This window comes from Ostrinia nubilalis, chromosome 7 (genome assembly GCF_963855985.1).
Source record: "Ostrinia nubilalis chromosome 7, ilOstNubi1.1, whole genome shotgun sequence".
Taxonomy (NCBI): Eukaryota; Metazoa; Arthropoda; class Insecta; order Lepidoptera; family Crambidae; genus Ostrinia; species Ostrinia nubilalis.
Window position 1 is genome coordinate 15,023,338 of NC_087094.1, and position 17,330 is coordinate 15,040,667.

A 17,330-nucleotide genomic window follows, 5' to 3' on the forward strand; every position below is an offset into this window, starting at 1 on the left:
TTCTGCCGCGCTTCACTTTAAGGCCCATATCTTCAAAACTATGGGTATTAGGGCAAGTGTGGTGTCATTTTCGGATAATTAAAGGATGGCGAATTCATTTCTAGAACAAACTTTTTGCCTTTTCATACAAAAAAATAGAAATATGGAGTAAAATTCACAAAAACCAAAAAGTATTTTTTTAAAAAAACGTCGTTTACTTTTAAACCACTGGAGATAATCTAATAAAAAAAATATGTCCTGAAAGCTACATTTATCAGGATTATAAATATATACCATTGTATGGTACTTTTTTTGAAAAAAGTAGGTGAAAAAAAATGTTTCTTCAGGACACAGCGGGCGAATTTTAATGCGCGTCGGAAAAAAATATTTATTTTATCCATGAATTCATACTATTTGGTTCATTAGCAAGTAAAGATTATTATTTTAGAATTTATTTAGAGTTCCTGGCACATCATGCTACCATGATTTGTATTTTTTCTTCAATTAATTTTGAACTCTATGTGTAAGACATAAGGTTGAAAATAGTTTAATGACATTGTATTAATGAAAATATCATAAGAAGAAAGCACTAAATAAAGAACTTGAATTTGTCTAAACGTGTAATGATTATTATTATTATTTTAATTAACATTTTTATTTCTACATACTATTGTACCAGTGATAACGGAAAGGTAAGTGTGAGGAAAGTGAGGATTGATATTATCATAGTACGGGAGATTATTTTTAACACAAAGGCTACGGCTGTGACCATTATAGTTATTTTTTCAGACAGCACCAGCTTCTGCACTACTTCTTGCACTTACATCTCACCATTTCCAGGCAAGCTTCGGCAGGTACGGGCAAATCGGTCCATGTAGGCTCCATGTTGCTATCGACTCTGGTCCACACCCAACCAGTCGGATAAAGGGAAGACTGAGTCGGTTGCTTGCAAGTGATCCTATACGCGAACCCCTTGATATACTGCCAGTAGCCAATGTTGAAACAAAGCTGTCTGGGTTATTTTATGTAGGGTCATACCTAAGCGTAGTCCACAGCGACCCATTAGGATCTTTATTCTCCCTATCATCCAAAAAAATCCTATCCATTAGTTAAGTGAATTAAGCGTCTGAGTGAAAGCCACCTAATAGTCTTCTGATGCCGGATATGCTGACCCAAGCAGACCCATCCTTACAGTATTAAGTGTTTCATGGACTCCACATTGTATTCCACATGCTCGAGAGCTTCTGTTGTTAGGCCCATTTTGTGGGACATGTGATTCGTTCCATAATGCCCAGTTTGCGTACCTGTAATTGCTTGGGCATACCTTTGAAAAGTTTTCTTCATGACCCTGTATTTCCCTTTAGGAATGATTTGGAGAGGCTTATATCGTTGGAGCTTTCCCATTCAACCCTGTTATTCTTAGATATGGCCATATTATGGTCATGAGGTACCTAAGCTTTTAGATAAAGGTACTATCAGATCTGACCCAATAGGTATCGTCTCTGACCCTTGTCTCGCTAGACTGTCGGCTCTCTCATTGCATTCGATCCGTGTATGTATGTCCAGGTATCCCACATTAGGGACACTTTGTCATGCCTTCAGAGTTTGTTCATCTTTAAGATTGCATCTAGAATACCCAATTCTAGACTCAACCTTCACTGAGGCGATGGCTTTGTTTGAGTGCTGCCTGGCTGTGGCTAAGGATGTAAATATTGCGTTCTTACACCCCTGTTTATAGTGCACACATAATTATAGCGTAGAATTCAGCTTGAAATACTGTAGCAAACCTCCATAAACGTTCACTGTGTTTATTACTACATGCTTGACTATGGACGAGTGCTGTAAGTGCCCACCAACCTAGGCAGTTTTGTATCAAGGGCAGTAATTATGTCCTTATGATTTTTTCAAATTATTAAAAATTTAGTTGGTTCAAGGGGTTCACGTATAGGGTCAGTTGCAAGCAACCGACTCAGTCTTCCCTTTACCCGACTGGTTGGGGGTGGACCAGAATCGATAGCAACATGGAGCCTACATGGACCAATTGCCCGTAGCTGCCGAAGCTTGCCTGGAAAGAAGTAGTGCAGAAGCTGGTGCTGTCTGAAAAAACAACTATAATGGTCACAGCCGTAGCCTTTGTGCTAAAAATAATCTCCCGTACTATGATAATATCAATCCTCTCTTTCCTCACACTTACCTTTCCGTTATCACTGGTACAATAGTATGTAGAAATAAAAATGTTAATTAAAATAATAATAATAATCATTACACGTTTAGACAAATTCAAGTTCTTTATTTAGTGCTTTCTTCTTATGATATTTTCATTAATACAATGTCATTAAACTATTTTCAACCTTATGTCTTACACATAGAGTTCAAAATTAATTGAAGAAAAAATACAAATCATGGTAGCATGATGTGCCAGGAACTCTAAATAAATTCTAAAATAATAATCTTTACTTGCTAATGAACCAAATAGTATGAATTCATGGATAAAATAAATATTTTTTTCCGACGCGCATTAAAATTCGCCCGCTGTGTCCTGAAGAAACATTTTTTTACCTACTTTTTTCAAAAAAAGTACCATACAATGGTATATATTTATAATCTTGATAAATGTAGCTTTCAGGACATATTTTTTTTATTAGATTATCTCCAGTGGTTTAAAAGTAAACGACGTTTTTTTAAAAAAATACTTTTTGGTTTTTGTGAATTTTACTCCATATTTCTATTCTTTTGTATGAAAAGGCAAAAAGTTTGTTCTAGAAATGAATTCGCCATCCTTTAATTATCCGAAAATGACACCACACTTGCCCTAATACCCATAGTTTTGAAGATATGGGCCTTAAAGTGAAGCGCGGCAGAAGGAAACTTGCCCCCCCTCCCCCTGCTACCACAGGGGGGGCTCCCGATGTCTACCGACGGAAATCTACTCAGGAGCACCCAAGGAACAACTGGTGCAAAAATGAGCCTTCTATACCAAAGTGGAGGGGTCTCCATTAGAGATGGGCCGACTAGTCGCCGACTAGTCGGGAAAGCCGACTATTCGGCATCATTTGTAGTCGGCCGACTAGTGACGACTATTCGGCAAAATCTGCCGATTATAATCGGCGCATTACAAAATTAATTATGTGAATGAAATAAAACTCATAATTACCTACCAAGATGATTATGAGGTAGACCAAGGGCGATCTAAACCATTTTTGACTGCAAAAAATCAGTAAAAAGTGGTTTCACCTGATTTAAAATTTTGGCAATCAGTCTAAATTCATACAAAGCAAGTTAAGATTACCAGGAAATCATCAAAAATGTGTAAAGTTTATGTAATTTGTCCATATAAAAATTGACACTTTTTTTTCGGGGAAAAAATGCATGGAATTGCATAACTACCTATCCTGCGGGGAATTGGTAGATTATGTGGGGCTCCTCTCATCGGAAGGATGAGGAATACCCACATAAATAACCCCTGAGCTTAGTGTGAAGAACTATGGGAATCCGGACAAAGCTATCAACTATCACAGTCTGTGCCAGCAATTGGCGGGCCCTGCCTATCCGACGGTGGTGGTAGTCCGTGCTATGTAGGCGGGGGGGTACCCCCACGCCCCCAGCTTCTGACCATCACCATGGAGGGTGGAGAGGAATCAGTGGGCTTGATATGTGTGCCGCGATAAGCGCAATTTGCCCATACATTTTGACGTCGATAAGTAAGAATAATATCACGGTGCGCATCCTAACCCAGCAGGAGGCGATCATATTGTCACCTCCTCTGACCCTTCCGCCGTCGAAAATTATGACATCTACCTTAGGTACTGTTAGGTGATTGTAATGTCTCTTTAGAAATCTAGATATTCTTATTTCTTTGAGAAATCTAGATATTATTCTTCGGACAAGTAGGTATTAGAATGATCGGCATTGCCGACTAGTCGGCCGACTAATCGGCAATTTGAAAACCGATTAGTCGGCTAGTCGGTTAGTCGGCAAAGACCATAGTCGGCCCATCACTAGTCTCCATACAAATCATTGCACTAAATTCCCTACTATAGTTGTTTGTTTGGGTTTTGATAGCCTTCGTTCGTTCTTGAAATTTTTTGTAAGAGCTACATACTATTTTATTGATAAGTAGAATAACATGAACTGCCAGACATTGGACATGAAGTGGACCCATTTCATTGAGAAAATTATTATCAAAAACATAAATTTATGTGGTGTAACACAATCAAGAACAGGATCTTATCTTACTTTATTCTGTAGCAGAGTGTTCACATTGTTTGTTTTTAATGAATCACAATACTTATATTATTAAAAAACGATAACAAGTTTAATCTATAATGTGATAAAGTACCTAATAATTATCTAGTTAGATTCTGTAAAGTTCTATCTACTCTATATCATTGTATAAAAATTATGAAAGACTAGCTTTCCGCCCGCGGCTTTGCGCGCGTGGACTACATTATCTACATATTTTACGGAACCCTATTTTTTTCCAAAATAAAATTTAGCCTATGTTACTCGTGGATAATGTAGCTTTCGAATGGTGAAAGAATTTTTAAAAACGGTCCAGTAGTTTTTGAGCCTATTCATTACAACCAAACAAACAAACAAAGTTTTCCTCTTTATAATATTAGTGTAGATACATGGATTGTAATATAATAGAGATAGCCTGGGGCTGCTTTTGTTTAGAAAACATATTACATAGTATACCTAAGTACCTACTATTTTTTTTAATAAATCTCAAACAACTTGTGTGATGTCACACCATTTACCAGTAAAAAGTTTTGAGTACAAGTGTTATTTAATGTAAGTAATTGTTAAAAAATATTACACTTACCATCATCGCCAGTTTCTTTATTATCCGTTTTGTCCACGTCTATGACGGAGAGTGAATCAGGCACCGCCAGACTCTCATCGAAGTCAGAGTCCATTCCCGGGGATAAGGAGTCCATACGCTGGAACAGGCCGGGTATGCAGTCTCCGGCCACTGTCGGTGTTGGAGTGTCCATCGCGTAGTTTGTGTATCCGTACAGTTGCTCATCTAAGACGTAAGGTTTCCATAAGAAAATTATAATTGTAATTGTAACACTAAAGGCTAAAATTGTTAATATTTCAACACAATATTAGGTAATATTATGTATTCGAATGGTTTAATTTTAAAACAAGTTTTGCTAGTTCACTGATACTTTTAAAATCATTACACAATAGCTATTTGTTTTCATGTTTTTTTTTATTAGAACGATGAAATGTACTATGAAGATGTTACCAATTTTATTTGCCACTTTTGATTGTAAAAGCAACCAGTTCTAATTACTGAAAACATTATTTATTATAATCGAACTAAATTCAGTAAAGTTGGGAAAGTCTTGTTTTGCTACAACACTGATTATTGCAAGGAAGAGTGATGCAAGTAATCGACACAACACATTTATATAACACGAATTATCACTAGTAAATCACAAATAACCATCACTATGTACCTCGTTTGATTAAATTATGAAAACTCAATGTTAATTCTTTTCGTTCCATTAGTTACTGTCTAGACATGTCCGGCTGACACTCTCAGTAATGCTTTTTCCATTATATGGTACAAATTTAACACTTGTGCACATAATCTATTGTGATAAGATATCAGTGTTATCACTAGTAAATGGTTCAGTTATTTTTTAGCACTTGTCAAAAATAGACGATACATATCACCATCACAGTTATTGTGTTTAAAATTAGTGAATCGAATTTACATTCGTCGCGATTGTATTTTGTTTCAATTTTATGAAAGAACGCACACACAGTTCGTACAAAACAATTGACAACCGTCTTTAGAATCACGAGATTGCGATATCTTCAAGTTAGCCGTTTCAGTGCATGGTTCAATGAACAAGGCTGTATTTCAAGGTTTTTTATTACCATCGGCGGATTACTAAGTAATGAAATCTTTACTTACTAGTTTTCGTAATTAGATCGAGGCTTTCTCGAAGCGTACACGCAGATGTCAGTTGGATTTTTTTTAAATTATCGCAAGAAGCAACTTCTTCCAAGCATTTAGAGGCCTCCAGATACTTGTTCCTGTTTGATTCATACAATGCGCTAATGTTTTATTAATCTAAGGCGCTAATGATTACTCAAGGTTTTTTAGGCGTTTGCCTCGATGACCGCTGTTAATAGACGAAAGCCATGATTGATTAAAAAAAAATAAAAGTGACGTATTAACCAGTCAGGTCTTGAAAACATTTTCAAACAAAACATCACACACGATTTTTGAACTGTACACAAATTATTAGTCTATTTTATACCAATTGCCATTACTACTTGTAATGATAGGTATTTAAAAAACTCAAAAAAATATTTTATTCTACATACAAAAAAGTTGATATTTAAATTTAAAGAAAAACTGTTTTTTACATCTGCATACAATTTAAACAAACGTCAACAAAGTCAGATGCATTTTGGCATATTGCATAACGTTCAGAAATGTGAAGTTGTAAAAGTCAACCACGAATATTATTATAACTGTGATTTAAAATGATTGGATTAAAGGTCAACAAAAATGTTACAAAAATAATGAATTTTATTAAATAAAAAAATACCGTAAAATAACCCATGATGACAATTTTGCAAAATAAAATCGCCTTGTAATATTTTGCCAGCAAAGTTTTTCCGGGAAATAAAATGCACTCTGTCTATGATCAGGCGTTAAGATAATTTTACATGCCTTCCAAAAATTAGGTAGCATTGCAAATTGCATTGTATACTTGTGTTTTTAGGTAACGTTATGGGAGTCGTCGAGTGCAGGAAGAGAGTCCGTAAAAGTTGGAAGTCGAAAAAATCTTTAATTTGGGTACCTACAGGCTTTTATCATCACTCTACAATCTGTCTGCCTACTCGTTGGAGTGTAGTACCTAAAGCTAACGACAACTAAAAAGGGACTTACCATGAAATCCTCATCGTGTCCACCAGTCTCCTCATCACCCCAGGAACTTCTTCAACTTATCTCTTCTTATTTCTTCATACCGTCGACAGTGTTGCGTTTCGTTCGTTCGTTTCAGCCGAAAGACGTCCACTGCTAGATAAAGGTCTCCCCCAAGGTTTTCCACAAAGACCGGTTCTGCGCCGCCTGCATCCAGGCACCTTCTGCAATCTTCTCCAGATCGTCGGTCCGTCCACCTAGTGGGAGGCCTATCCACACTTCGTCTTCCGGCTCGTGGTCGCTGCTCGAGAATGCGAATTTTCTGAAAACATCTTGTTTAATTAGCAAAAGTTTTGCGAGTAGGTAGATAATAAGAATGGCGCTTAAAAATATCATACCTGGTGCTCTCTCACCGAAACCAAACCATTGTCTTTTCAGCAGTTGTCTTGAGCTCCCCAATAGGTAGGGCCATGGGCGTACCTACCCAGCTTCTGGCCTAGGGGGGGCAAGTCAATTTTTTTAGGTCAGATAGTTGGACTTAGTTTTTTCAAAGCGACTTCCAGGGGGGGCAGCTGCCCCCCCTTGCCCCCCCTGGGTACGCCCATAGGTAGGCCGCCCCCGTGCTCTCCAAGTCCCCAATAGGAAGGCCCCATAGAAGATCTGAAAGAAAAACCAAATAATTACCTTAAATTACCAATACCGAATTTAAAACTGTAAAAAAAAACCTCAATGTTTGTAAAAAACATTAGTACCTAATACCAAAACCGTTAGTATTTATTTATACAATGTATAAAACCGTAATGTATTTTTTTTTGTGAAAATAAATTTTGACAGAAACCGTTTTTTATCGAAATTCAAAAATGAACCACAAATTAATCTTTATACGGATTTTACTCGTATAAAGTTAAATAAAAAACTGTACTTACCTTTATTACCTTCGTTACCTTTATCAAAACCTTACCTACTTACCTGCATGTTACCTTTATCAAAATCGTTACCTTCGTTATCGACTCATTATTTTACTTACCTAAATCATGAGTGTTACCTTCATCAAAACCATTACCATAGTTAATTAATTAACGACCACATTAAATATCACTGAATATTATTTTGCAAAAAAAGAGAACTGTAAAATAACACCTATTAGGCACAACTTCATAATGCAACCATCTTGGACGAATAAACGATAGATTGCCCAGTGTCATGTAGGACTTGAGTTCTTCCGTAGGTAAAGCACGACATACCTACCTATAAAAGTATGTTTTTTTGAACAGTTATTAGATTTACGTAATATAGTAAAGCCGAATTTTAAATCTAAGAAAGCATAATATGGAAAACTTGTGAATTTACAAATTGAAACAATACGACTGAGTTTTTGGATTTTTTCAATACGAATTCCATTTACGATACTAACCCAAGTAATCACTGAACTCACTTAACACACACTCACTAATCACTGAGGAATAGGTACACACTATTTCGCTCTTTGGAGTTCTATTAGGTATTTGAATGGTTTAATAAACACTGAGAACTCCCTGATTATAAAATACCACCAAATATATAAAATAAATAAACTCACTTATTTCACACACTCACTATTGAGGTACACTTAGGGCCTTATTTCAAACATGCGCGTTGAACACCTGTTTAAATTGACATTTAGTATAGAAATGTCATTTTAAACCAAATTTGAACATGCGTTTAAGGTTTGTCATGGAGTCTTTCGTCAGAAAATCTTCAAAGGGAAAGGTTCATTCAACAAATTATTGTCTTTTTCTTCGTTGTCTGTGACAATATTTTTTTAGTAAAATGTAGTAATTAATGTAGGTATTATGACCTGCATCTGTTCTGTTTTTCTAATATCGTAGTAGAGTCGTCCAGTCATCGGATAAATCAGGTGGCGTCCTACGAGTCCAAAGTTTCTAATTCTTGATACATAGGTATACTTAGCTCATGCCAAAATATTATTTTCTTTTTTCTGGTTCAATCAGTCGTGGTAAGGTACGAGTACCTATAGTATAAGTTTCAATAACATGTGTCGATTCTTCAGTCGGTTTTCACTTAAATCACATTCTTATTTGATTCACTGAACAATATACAGAACACGAGATAATCACTGTGAAAACTTTTCTTTTTAGCACTACTGCATATTAAAAAATCATTATCACCACACAATATTAACAACACAACGATGCCAGTGATGCCACAATGTAAAAACAAATGATAATCACACAAACTAAACCTCATTCCGGAGAGATCACTTTTTAAATAAACAGTCGGAAACTTTTTCACGTTCAATAATTTTATTATTTGATTGACCGAGGGTCAAGCCCAAATCAATAAAGAAATCCACGCGAAGGTACAATAGGTACCTAACAGAAGTATCTAATTAGAAAAACATGCTTATGTAGGTATGTCATGTTTGTATATATCGTTTTTCATTCAAATTAACTATATAAAAGTACATTCTTACACACCAGCATCGAGAGCCCTTCCAGTATCAATATCTATTTGGCGCTAGTTATGTACACGTAGCATCGTGAACTCACCCAGCATCAAGAGCCCATTCAGCATCAATATCTACTTATTTGGCGCTAGTGACACGCAGGATCGAGAGCCCACCCAGCATCAATATCTATTTGGCGCTATTTACACGTAGCATCGAGAGCCCACCCGGCATCAATATCTATTTGGCGCTAGTGACACGCAGGATCGAGAGCCCACCCGGCATCAATATCTATTTGGCGCTAGTGACACGCAGGATCGAGAGCCTACCCGGCATCAATATCTATTTAGCGACATTTACATCGAGAGCCTACCCCAGCGTCAATATCTATTTGGCGCTAGTGGCACGCAGGATCGAGAGCCCACCCAGCTTCAATATCTATTTGGCGCCATTTACATCGAGAGCCTACCCCAGCGTCAATATCTATTTGGCGCTAGTGATACGCAGGATCGAGAGCCCACCCAGCTTCAATATCTATTTGGCCCTTAGACACGCAGGAGCGAGAGCCCACCCAGCATCAATATCTATTTGGCGCTAGTGATACGCAGGATCGAGAGCCCACCCAGCTTCAATATCTATTTGGCCCTTAGACACGCAGGAGCGAGAGCCCACCCAGCATCAATATCTATTTGGCGCTGTTTACACGCAGCATCGAGAGCCCACCCAGCATCAATATCTATTTGGCGCCATTTACATCGAGAGCCTACCCAGCTTCAATATCTATTTGGCGCTAGTGACACGCAGGATCGAGAGCCCACCCAGCATCAATATTTATTTGGCGCTGTTTACACGCAGCATCGAGAGCCTACCCAGCATCAATATCTATTTGGCGCTGTTTACACGTAGCATCGAGAGCCCACCCACTATGAATATCTATTTGGCGTCATTTACACGTAGCATCGAGAACCCACCCAGCATCAATATCTATTTGGCCCTTAGACACGCAGGATCGAGAGCCCACCCAGCATCAATATCTATTCGGCGCTAGTGATACGTAGCATCGAGAGCCCACCCAGCATCAATATCTATTTGGCGCTGTTTACACGCAGCATCGAGAGCCCACCCAGCATCAATATCTATTTGGCCCTTAGACACGCAGGATCGAGAGCCCACCCAGCGTTAATATCTATTTGGCGCTGTTTACACGCAGCATCGAGAGTCCAAGCATCAATATCTATTTGGCGCTATTTACACGTAGCATCGAGAGCCCACCCGGCATCAATACCTATTTGGCGCTAGTAAACACGCAGGATCGGGAATATCGATATCTATTTGGCGCTAGTTACACGTAGCATCGAGGACCCACCCAGCATCAATATCTATTTGGCGCTATTCACACACAGCAGCGAGAGTCCTTGCTAACATCATTTTTATCAGGTCCAGGGCAGGTCGGCTGAAATGCTCAAAGACGCAAATACGATTACTTATTCTAATAATAAACATAAAATATTCAATAGATTTGTCTTAATTAACTTATTCTACATAATATTAATAATGAAATTAACTTATTCTACATATTATGTGCGTGCGCCCGCGCAACTTATTTCGATACACTGGGAGACCAAAACGTCTGGTCGGCTGTGAAGAGAGCAGGAAGCTTTGCAGAGATTTCGTCCTTTTTATCCTTATTAATCTGCAATTTAAACAAAATAAAGTCCTAATAGCTAAATTAACTTAAGTTTCTTATTAAAATAAACCTTAATTACTTAAAAAAAATGTAATTATAAATGATCAAGAGAAAACTGATATTACTTACTTATTTCTTTGACTGCCGAGACACTAGACACAACAGAAATTATAATGTTCGACAGTCACCGGTGAGCTGCGTGGCGCCCAACGTGTTAACGCCGGCCGAATATTTCACTGCCTTTGGTAAGCACATCGCACTCATCAAGCTATAAGTCACCGTGCTATTGGAAGGACTCGCGGTAATGTACTTGCAGGTTATTATGAATAAATGACTGACCTTACGGAAGGACATCCTCACGTCACCGGGCAATCTATCGCTAAGGTGTATACCTTATCGCTAAGGTATAGGTAATTATTAACTTAATTTGGTTTACCTCCATTCCTCGTGCAGTTGTTCTCATTAATGTAAAGTATGCTGTAGTTTTTTACGAGTATGTGGCCCGTTAATTATGTGATTTACCTGTCTGTTACCTTTATCAAACTTTACCTTTATCATGTTACCTTCATATAATCCTTTACCAAAATAAAATAGGGCACGATGTTTTAAATGCTTCCGTCATCAATTTGCGGCACAAAGCGCTGCAGCAGCTTCCAAAGTCATACCATAGGGACGTAGAATTTTTTACCCTTCAATGATAATAATTATATTGTATTGTAACTATTACTTTTTTATCCCCAACGGGGAAGCTCTTGGCCTGTATCTCACCTGATGGTAAGTGATGATCAGGCCGAAGGTGGAAGCGAGCTTCACCCGGCATCCTCCACCACGAGGAACTGGCTATCTCACCTCTTACTGCCGGAACACAACGATGCTGTTAACATTATTGTTATGGCGACAGACTTAGGTAAGATGGTGGTAGCTAGCCAGGCGGACTTAGAACAAGCCTTACCACCAACCGAACCAAACAGAAAAATCTGCCCCCACTGAAATCCGTAGTAACGCGTAACACGTGTAAAGGTGCTGTTCTATAAAGGGCTGCAGTTGCACATGAAGTCATCTTATGAATAGCACCTCTATCATTGCATAAATGCATATGCAATGCAGATATTCCAACGTCATACTTACCCTAAAACACGAAGTGTGTCTTCCAATCTTGCAATGTTATGCTGTTTGACTTGAAGTATAGCTTGAAATCACCATCACTCAATCGTCACTTGTAACAGCTGATTGATTGTGTTGAATGACTGACACATCGATGTAATTTTTTTTATTTAGTCCGTATCACGTAAACCATGAAATTGTTGTACCGTAACGAAATAGTTTATGTACAAAATAAAACTAGCGGACTCTTAAGTTTTGACACGGGATTAATCCCACCGCTCGACGCCGCAGCAATTGGGTGATTCTCCAAAAAGTCCTGCAAAAGATCACTTACCTTGTGGCACCACAAGCTCCTCTAGCACCTTCATATTATGAAATGACACGCATCACGTGATTTGATGATTTGATGTCCAAAAGATCACTTACCTTGTCGCACCACCAGCTCCTCCAGCACCTTCATATTATGAAACGACACGCATCACGTGATTTGATGATTTGATGTCAAAAAGATCACTTACCTTGTCGCACCACCAGCTCCTCCAGCACCTTCATATTATGACAACATGTGATTTGATGATTTGATGTCAGAGCACCTTCTAGGAGAGGCAGTCGATTTTTATGAGGTTGAAATTATTTTTTAAATCTACACTTGAATCTCCAATTCCAATTTCTTTAATCTTATGATTATATGAATATCCTACTATTCCTACTTTTCTCCTGATATTATAATACTACTTCCTGCTATCCTATCCTACTATCCTACTCCTACTAATATCCTATCCTACTTCCTACTTAATATTATAAATGCGAAAGTTTGTATGGATGTTTGGATGTTAACATGTATAACAAACATGTTTGTTATACATGTTAACATAATTTTGGTAAAACTTTACAGTATTATTGTTTATATAAAAAGACCTCAGATCATAGAAGGGAATAGATGTGAAACGGGGGCGTGGCGCGTGTCTCCGCGATATGCCCAGAAACGAACATCGCCCGCGACGCCAGGTTAGTCGCGATTCAGTCGTACTGAGGAAATGTTCTCCGATATTGTTGGATAATGCGTCGTAACGTGCAATAACATAAGTGAAACGAAGAACTACAGGAACAATGAAGTCATTTATCACATGTAAGTATTGCAAATCCATTGGTATTTTGCTTATAAATAAAAAAAACTTAACATTTTTACGAACGAATTCAGTGCCGTGACATTTACTGCGATATCGAAATTAGTGGTGATAAAAATTCAAACACGTTGTACATTGACGACTTAGTTAGCAACCACTTTATGTCATGCGTAACTACTGCGCAATGTATTTTATTTCTTCCGATATCCACTAACGCGTGAAAATACACAGTACGGCCGCATGTGCCGGTCTTAACATAGTGCAGGGCTCGTGTTCTAATACGGTTTCCTATTATCGATATATAGAAGTAAGTTATTATTTTCTAATTTTGAATGAAAAAATCATGAGTTGCTTGCGATTTTTAAGTTTTTACAAAAACAATAACAATAGTAGAAGGGATTAGTAACTGTCAACTATGTAATTACTATAAGAGCTAGTTGAAAGCCTAATATAGGCATTATTTTTGATAAACATAGGCGGTACGAATTTCGCCATAATTAAAAAGTTAATGCGCGATAGTAGTTAATAATAATTACAGTGATCCTGTTATTATTATTAAAGTAAATAATAATATATTACCAATATTGTAAATACTGGTAAAAATCGCAAGTACCTACTTAACCCATGACTTTTCATACAAACTTTGTCAGTCTATAACTTCTATACTCCATCGATAACGACATTGAGCTTTGGTTGGGGTAAATTAATATAACACTAGAGTGCTCGCGCGGGTGACATATGTCACCCAGGGTGTAAAATTTGTAAATATTTTTTCAAGGTATTGAGCTACAGTGCTGCCTTCTTAGGTATTCCTCGAGCATGTATTGTCGCACATGATAGTAGTAACGCCATCTTGCTAGACGCATCAATGTAAGTGCAGAAAACATTTAAAGTGTTTGGGTGACGCATGTCCCCCGCGCGAGCACTCGAGGAATTGTTTGATCTCTTATCATCGCGGTTTAAAATCAAGTTTACTTTCATGTAAGTTCAAAATTATACTTTTTAACCATTTTTTAAACTTTTACAATAATTATATTGCTTTATAAGCATAAACTGATGCAAGAAAGTAGTTGTTTTAGATTGTAAGTAATGTAGTAATAATACACCTAGGTCTATAAAATTAAAAACCAGGATTCTTCTGGGGTTGTGAGAACACCAACTAGCACAAAACTTGCCAGTACTGTGGCAAAGGACGATGTGTTTATCGCACAAGAGCAAGAAATCGAAGCACTCGTAAGCAAATGTAACAAGTGGAATAGACGTTTTTGTCCAGATCATCAAATCAAATCGTGCCCGAGTTTTTATCAAAATATCACAGAATAAGATCAATCTATTGATTAACTTTCTAATGGACAACACGCATAAGTTGTAATATTAAGTTAAATTATGACTTAATTTAAAGTTTAGATCACACACATTACACTAGTTTTTATTTCACCTCAATCCATCCAGTATTACCGAAGATAGAGCCTCTAGAAGTTTACGGACTTTTTAAAATTTTCAAAAATTTCCAATATTCGCGCGTGACGTCACAACATGATTTTGCAGCCCCCGCACGTTAACCCATTTACCACTTTTATGCCCGTTTTCACCATCAATCCCTATTGTTTAAGTGACCCCTATGGTAACATTTAACAGGCAATTTCTTTTCATAGGGGTCACTTAAAAATTAGGGATTGATGGTGAAAACGGGCATTAGTCTTTTTCCAACTAAAATAAAATTTTACCTAACTGACAACTGTTGTTAGTTGTCATCGTTCAATCACATTTCAAACTAGGCGCTAAAAAAGTAACCATTATGCCACCTATTGCCAATTTTGTGCAATATGAAGCCATTTTTACATTTATGCACTTAAATATAAATTTTCTGGAAAAATAATTAAGTTTGTGTCTCTGTGCTCAATAACGAGTAAATAGTCCAGTTATTTGTTAATTTTACTTGGAAAGTTTTCCGGAATTTTTGAAAATTGGTGAATAAATAGATTTCGCTATGTTCTTTCCGAATTTTGTGACCTCGTTTATAGCCGCGCGCACGCCCGCCTTATTGAAAAAAATCCGCCTTAAAAAAGGTTTTTGACAACTACTTTTTTCATTTTATAATTTTTGGGACATAGACAAGCTAAGAAGATTTGATAAATGTGATAAATTTCATGTAATGTATGTTAAATAGATTTAGAGTTGTGAAACAGTCAAATTAATGTACCTGCTAAATTGCGAGTTCTTTTTTCTTTGATCATGGCAGGACACGCTGCCGGGTGTCCTAAATATGCTGAAGTATAAAAAAATTCGCGTTGCTGAAGGATACATTTTTTTTTGTCTTGTTTGTTTCTACATTATATAATTGTATCCTACTAATATTATAGGTAAATGCGAAAGTTTGGATGTCTGGAAGTTTAAAATAAAGTAAAGTAATGTTTATTTCTCACCAACATAACAGATAATATTATGATAACAAACAATCAGGAAAAACAAAAAGTAAGAATGTTGGTGGGTTGATACCTGAACTAGGAAGATTCCTGTGTCTCAGGTTTGTTACTCTTTCACGCAAAAAGTACTCAACGGATTTTGTTGAAACTGTACAATATTATTGTTTGTAACCCAGATTAACATATAGGCTATAATTTATGCCGATCTGTGACACTAAATTTCACGCGGGTGAAGCCGCAGGCAAAAGCTAGTCGTGAAATAAATAGGAAAGTTTAAGGTTCTGAAACGTGGTCGCTTACTATGGGCCTCATAAGAAGGCTCAAGGTCACCCAAAGGGTGATGGAGCGGGCTATGCATGAGGAGATCCGCAGGAGAACCAAAGTGACCGACATAGCACGCAGAATTGCTAAAATCAAGTGGCAGTGAGCGGGACACATAGCTCGTAGAGACGATGGCCATTGGGGCAGAAAATTTCTTGAGTGGCGACCACGGGCTGGAAGACGTAACGTGGGCAGGCCTCCTACTAGGTGGACCGACGATCTGGTAAAGGTCGCGGGAAGAACCTGAATGCGGGCAGCGCAGGACTGTTCATTATGAAAAACCTATGGAAAACCCAAAGGATTCTCGCCTTTGTCCAGCAGTGAACGTCATTTGGCTGTAACGACGAAATAGGAAAGAATGTAACTATCAAAAATCTTCTCTAAGGCAGCATTTTTCCAATTTCGCAACGAGCGCGGCAATCACACTTAACTAACAGACTAACAGAGAGCATAGCGAAATCTATTTTAATCACCAATTTTCAAAACTCCCGGAACACTTTCCAGGTAACCACGTTAATTTGTACCATACGACTGGACTATAATTTAATTGTATAAAAATTTGGGTACATCTTCTCAAAAACAAAAGAACTGGTGCTAAAAGGGTTAAGTGACGTTTCGACATTTGTAGAGGGCCTTGTAGAAGGGGAGGCTATGGTGCTGAATGTGGATTAACTCGAGTGTCATAGTATCTTATTAGACTGCTAAGCTTGATGATAAAAAGAAAAATATTTTATTCAATGTACATAGTCTGGTCATAAGTTCTGTCATATGATAATAACTTTTGAATTTTGAATGAAGGTTTCAAAAACATTTTTTACTGAATTAGAATTAAAAAGAAAAAATGTGCGATAGTTCGAATTTTATTGTATGTGTAGTGGACGCATAAAGAAGTCCGAACTGCAGTTGTCACGTTGCATTGCTACGCGCCAAAGCTGATTTTCGTTGTGCTGAAAAAAATTAGTTTATCTTTTCATTAAATGATAGGTATAGGTGTACCAGAATCTCATGGCAAACAAAAATATTAGAAAAGTGTGTCTTTCATATGGCAAATGTCTATGGATTTATTGTCACCTGTCAAAGTAAATCAAGTGAACTGTCAGTCGCTGCAGAAATTTTGTAATCTCTTCATGCCTATTTGTTATTTTTGTGAAAAAGTCGAAAAAGCCCAAGCAAGTCATATTATTTTCAATGTGTATTGTAAAATAAGGCATAATTTAAAGTCAATCTTTGATTTTAAAGCGCGTCGTTGAGTTGACAGTAAGTTGGAGTGAAATTTGATACATTTAATTTATTACCTAACTGCGTCAGAAGGGATTTTTTTAATATTATTCTTATAATTGCTGCT

At 37.3% G+C, this 17,330-nt stretch overlaps 1 protein-coding gene and 1 long non-coding RNA gene across 2 annotated transcripts in view; both read right to left on the bottom strand.

The window, feature by feature from the left end:
• Positions 1-6,081, bottom strand: part of LOC135073403 (phospholipase D1) — a 32,710-nt gene extending 26,629 nt beyond the window's left edge. Inside the window, exons 1-2 of the mRNA XM_063967583.1 lie at positions 5,448-6,081; positions 4,805-5,008 (exon numbers count right to left, since the gene is read on the bottom strand). Of these exons, the coding sequence (XP_063823653.1) occupies positions 4,805-5,008; positions 5,448-5,496 (253 nt within the window). The 5' untranslated portion in view covers positions 5,497-6,081. The remainder of the gene's footprint in view (positions 1-4,804; positions 5,009-5,447) is intronic.
• Positions 1-17,030, bottom strand: part of LOC135073404 (uncharacterized) — a 52,338-nt gene extending 35,308 nt beyond the window's left edge. Inside the window, exon 1 of the long non-coding RNA XR_010257618.1 lies at positions 16,982-17,030. This is a non-coding gene — a long non-coding RNA (uncharacterized LOC135073404). The remainder of the gene's footprint in view (positions 1-16,981) is intronic.
• Between the last annotated feature and the right edge of the window lie 300 nt (positions 17,031-17,330).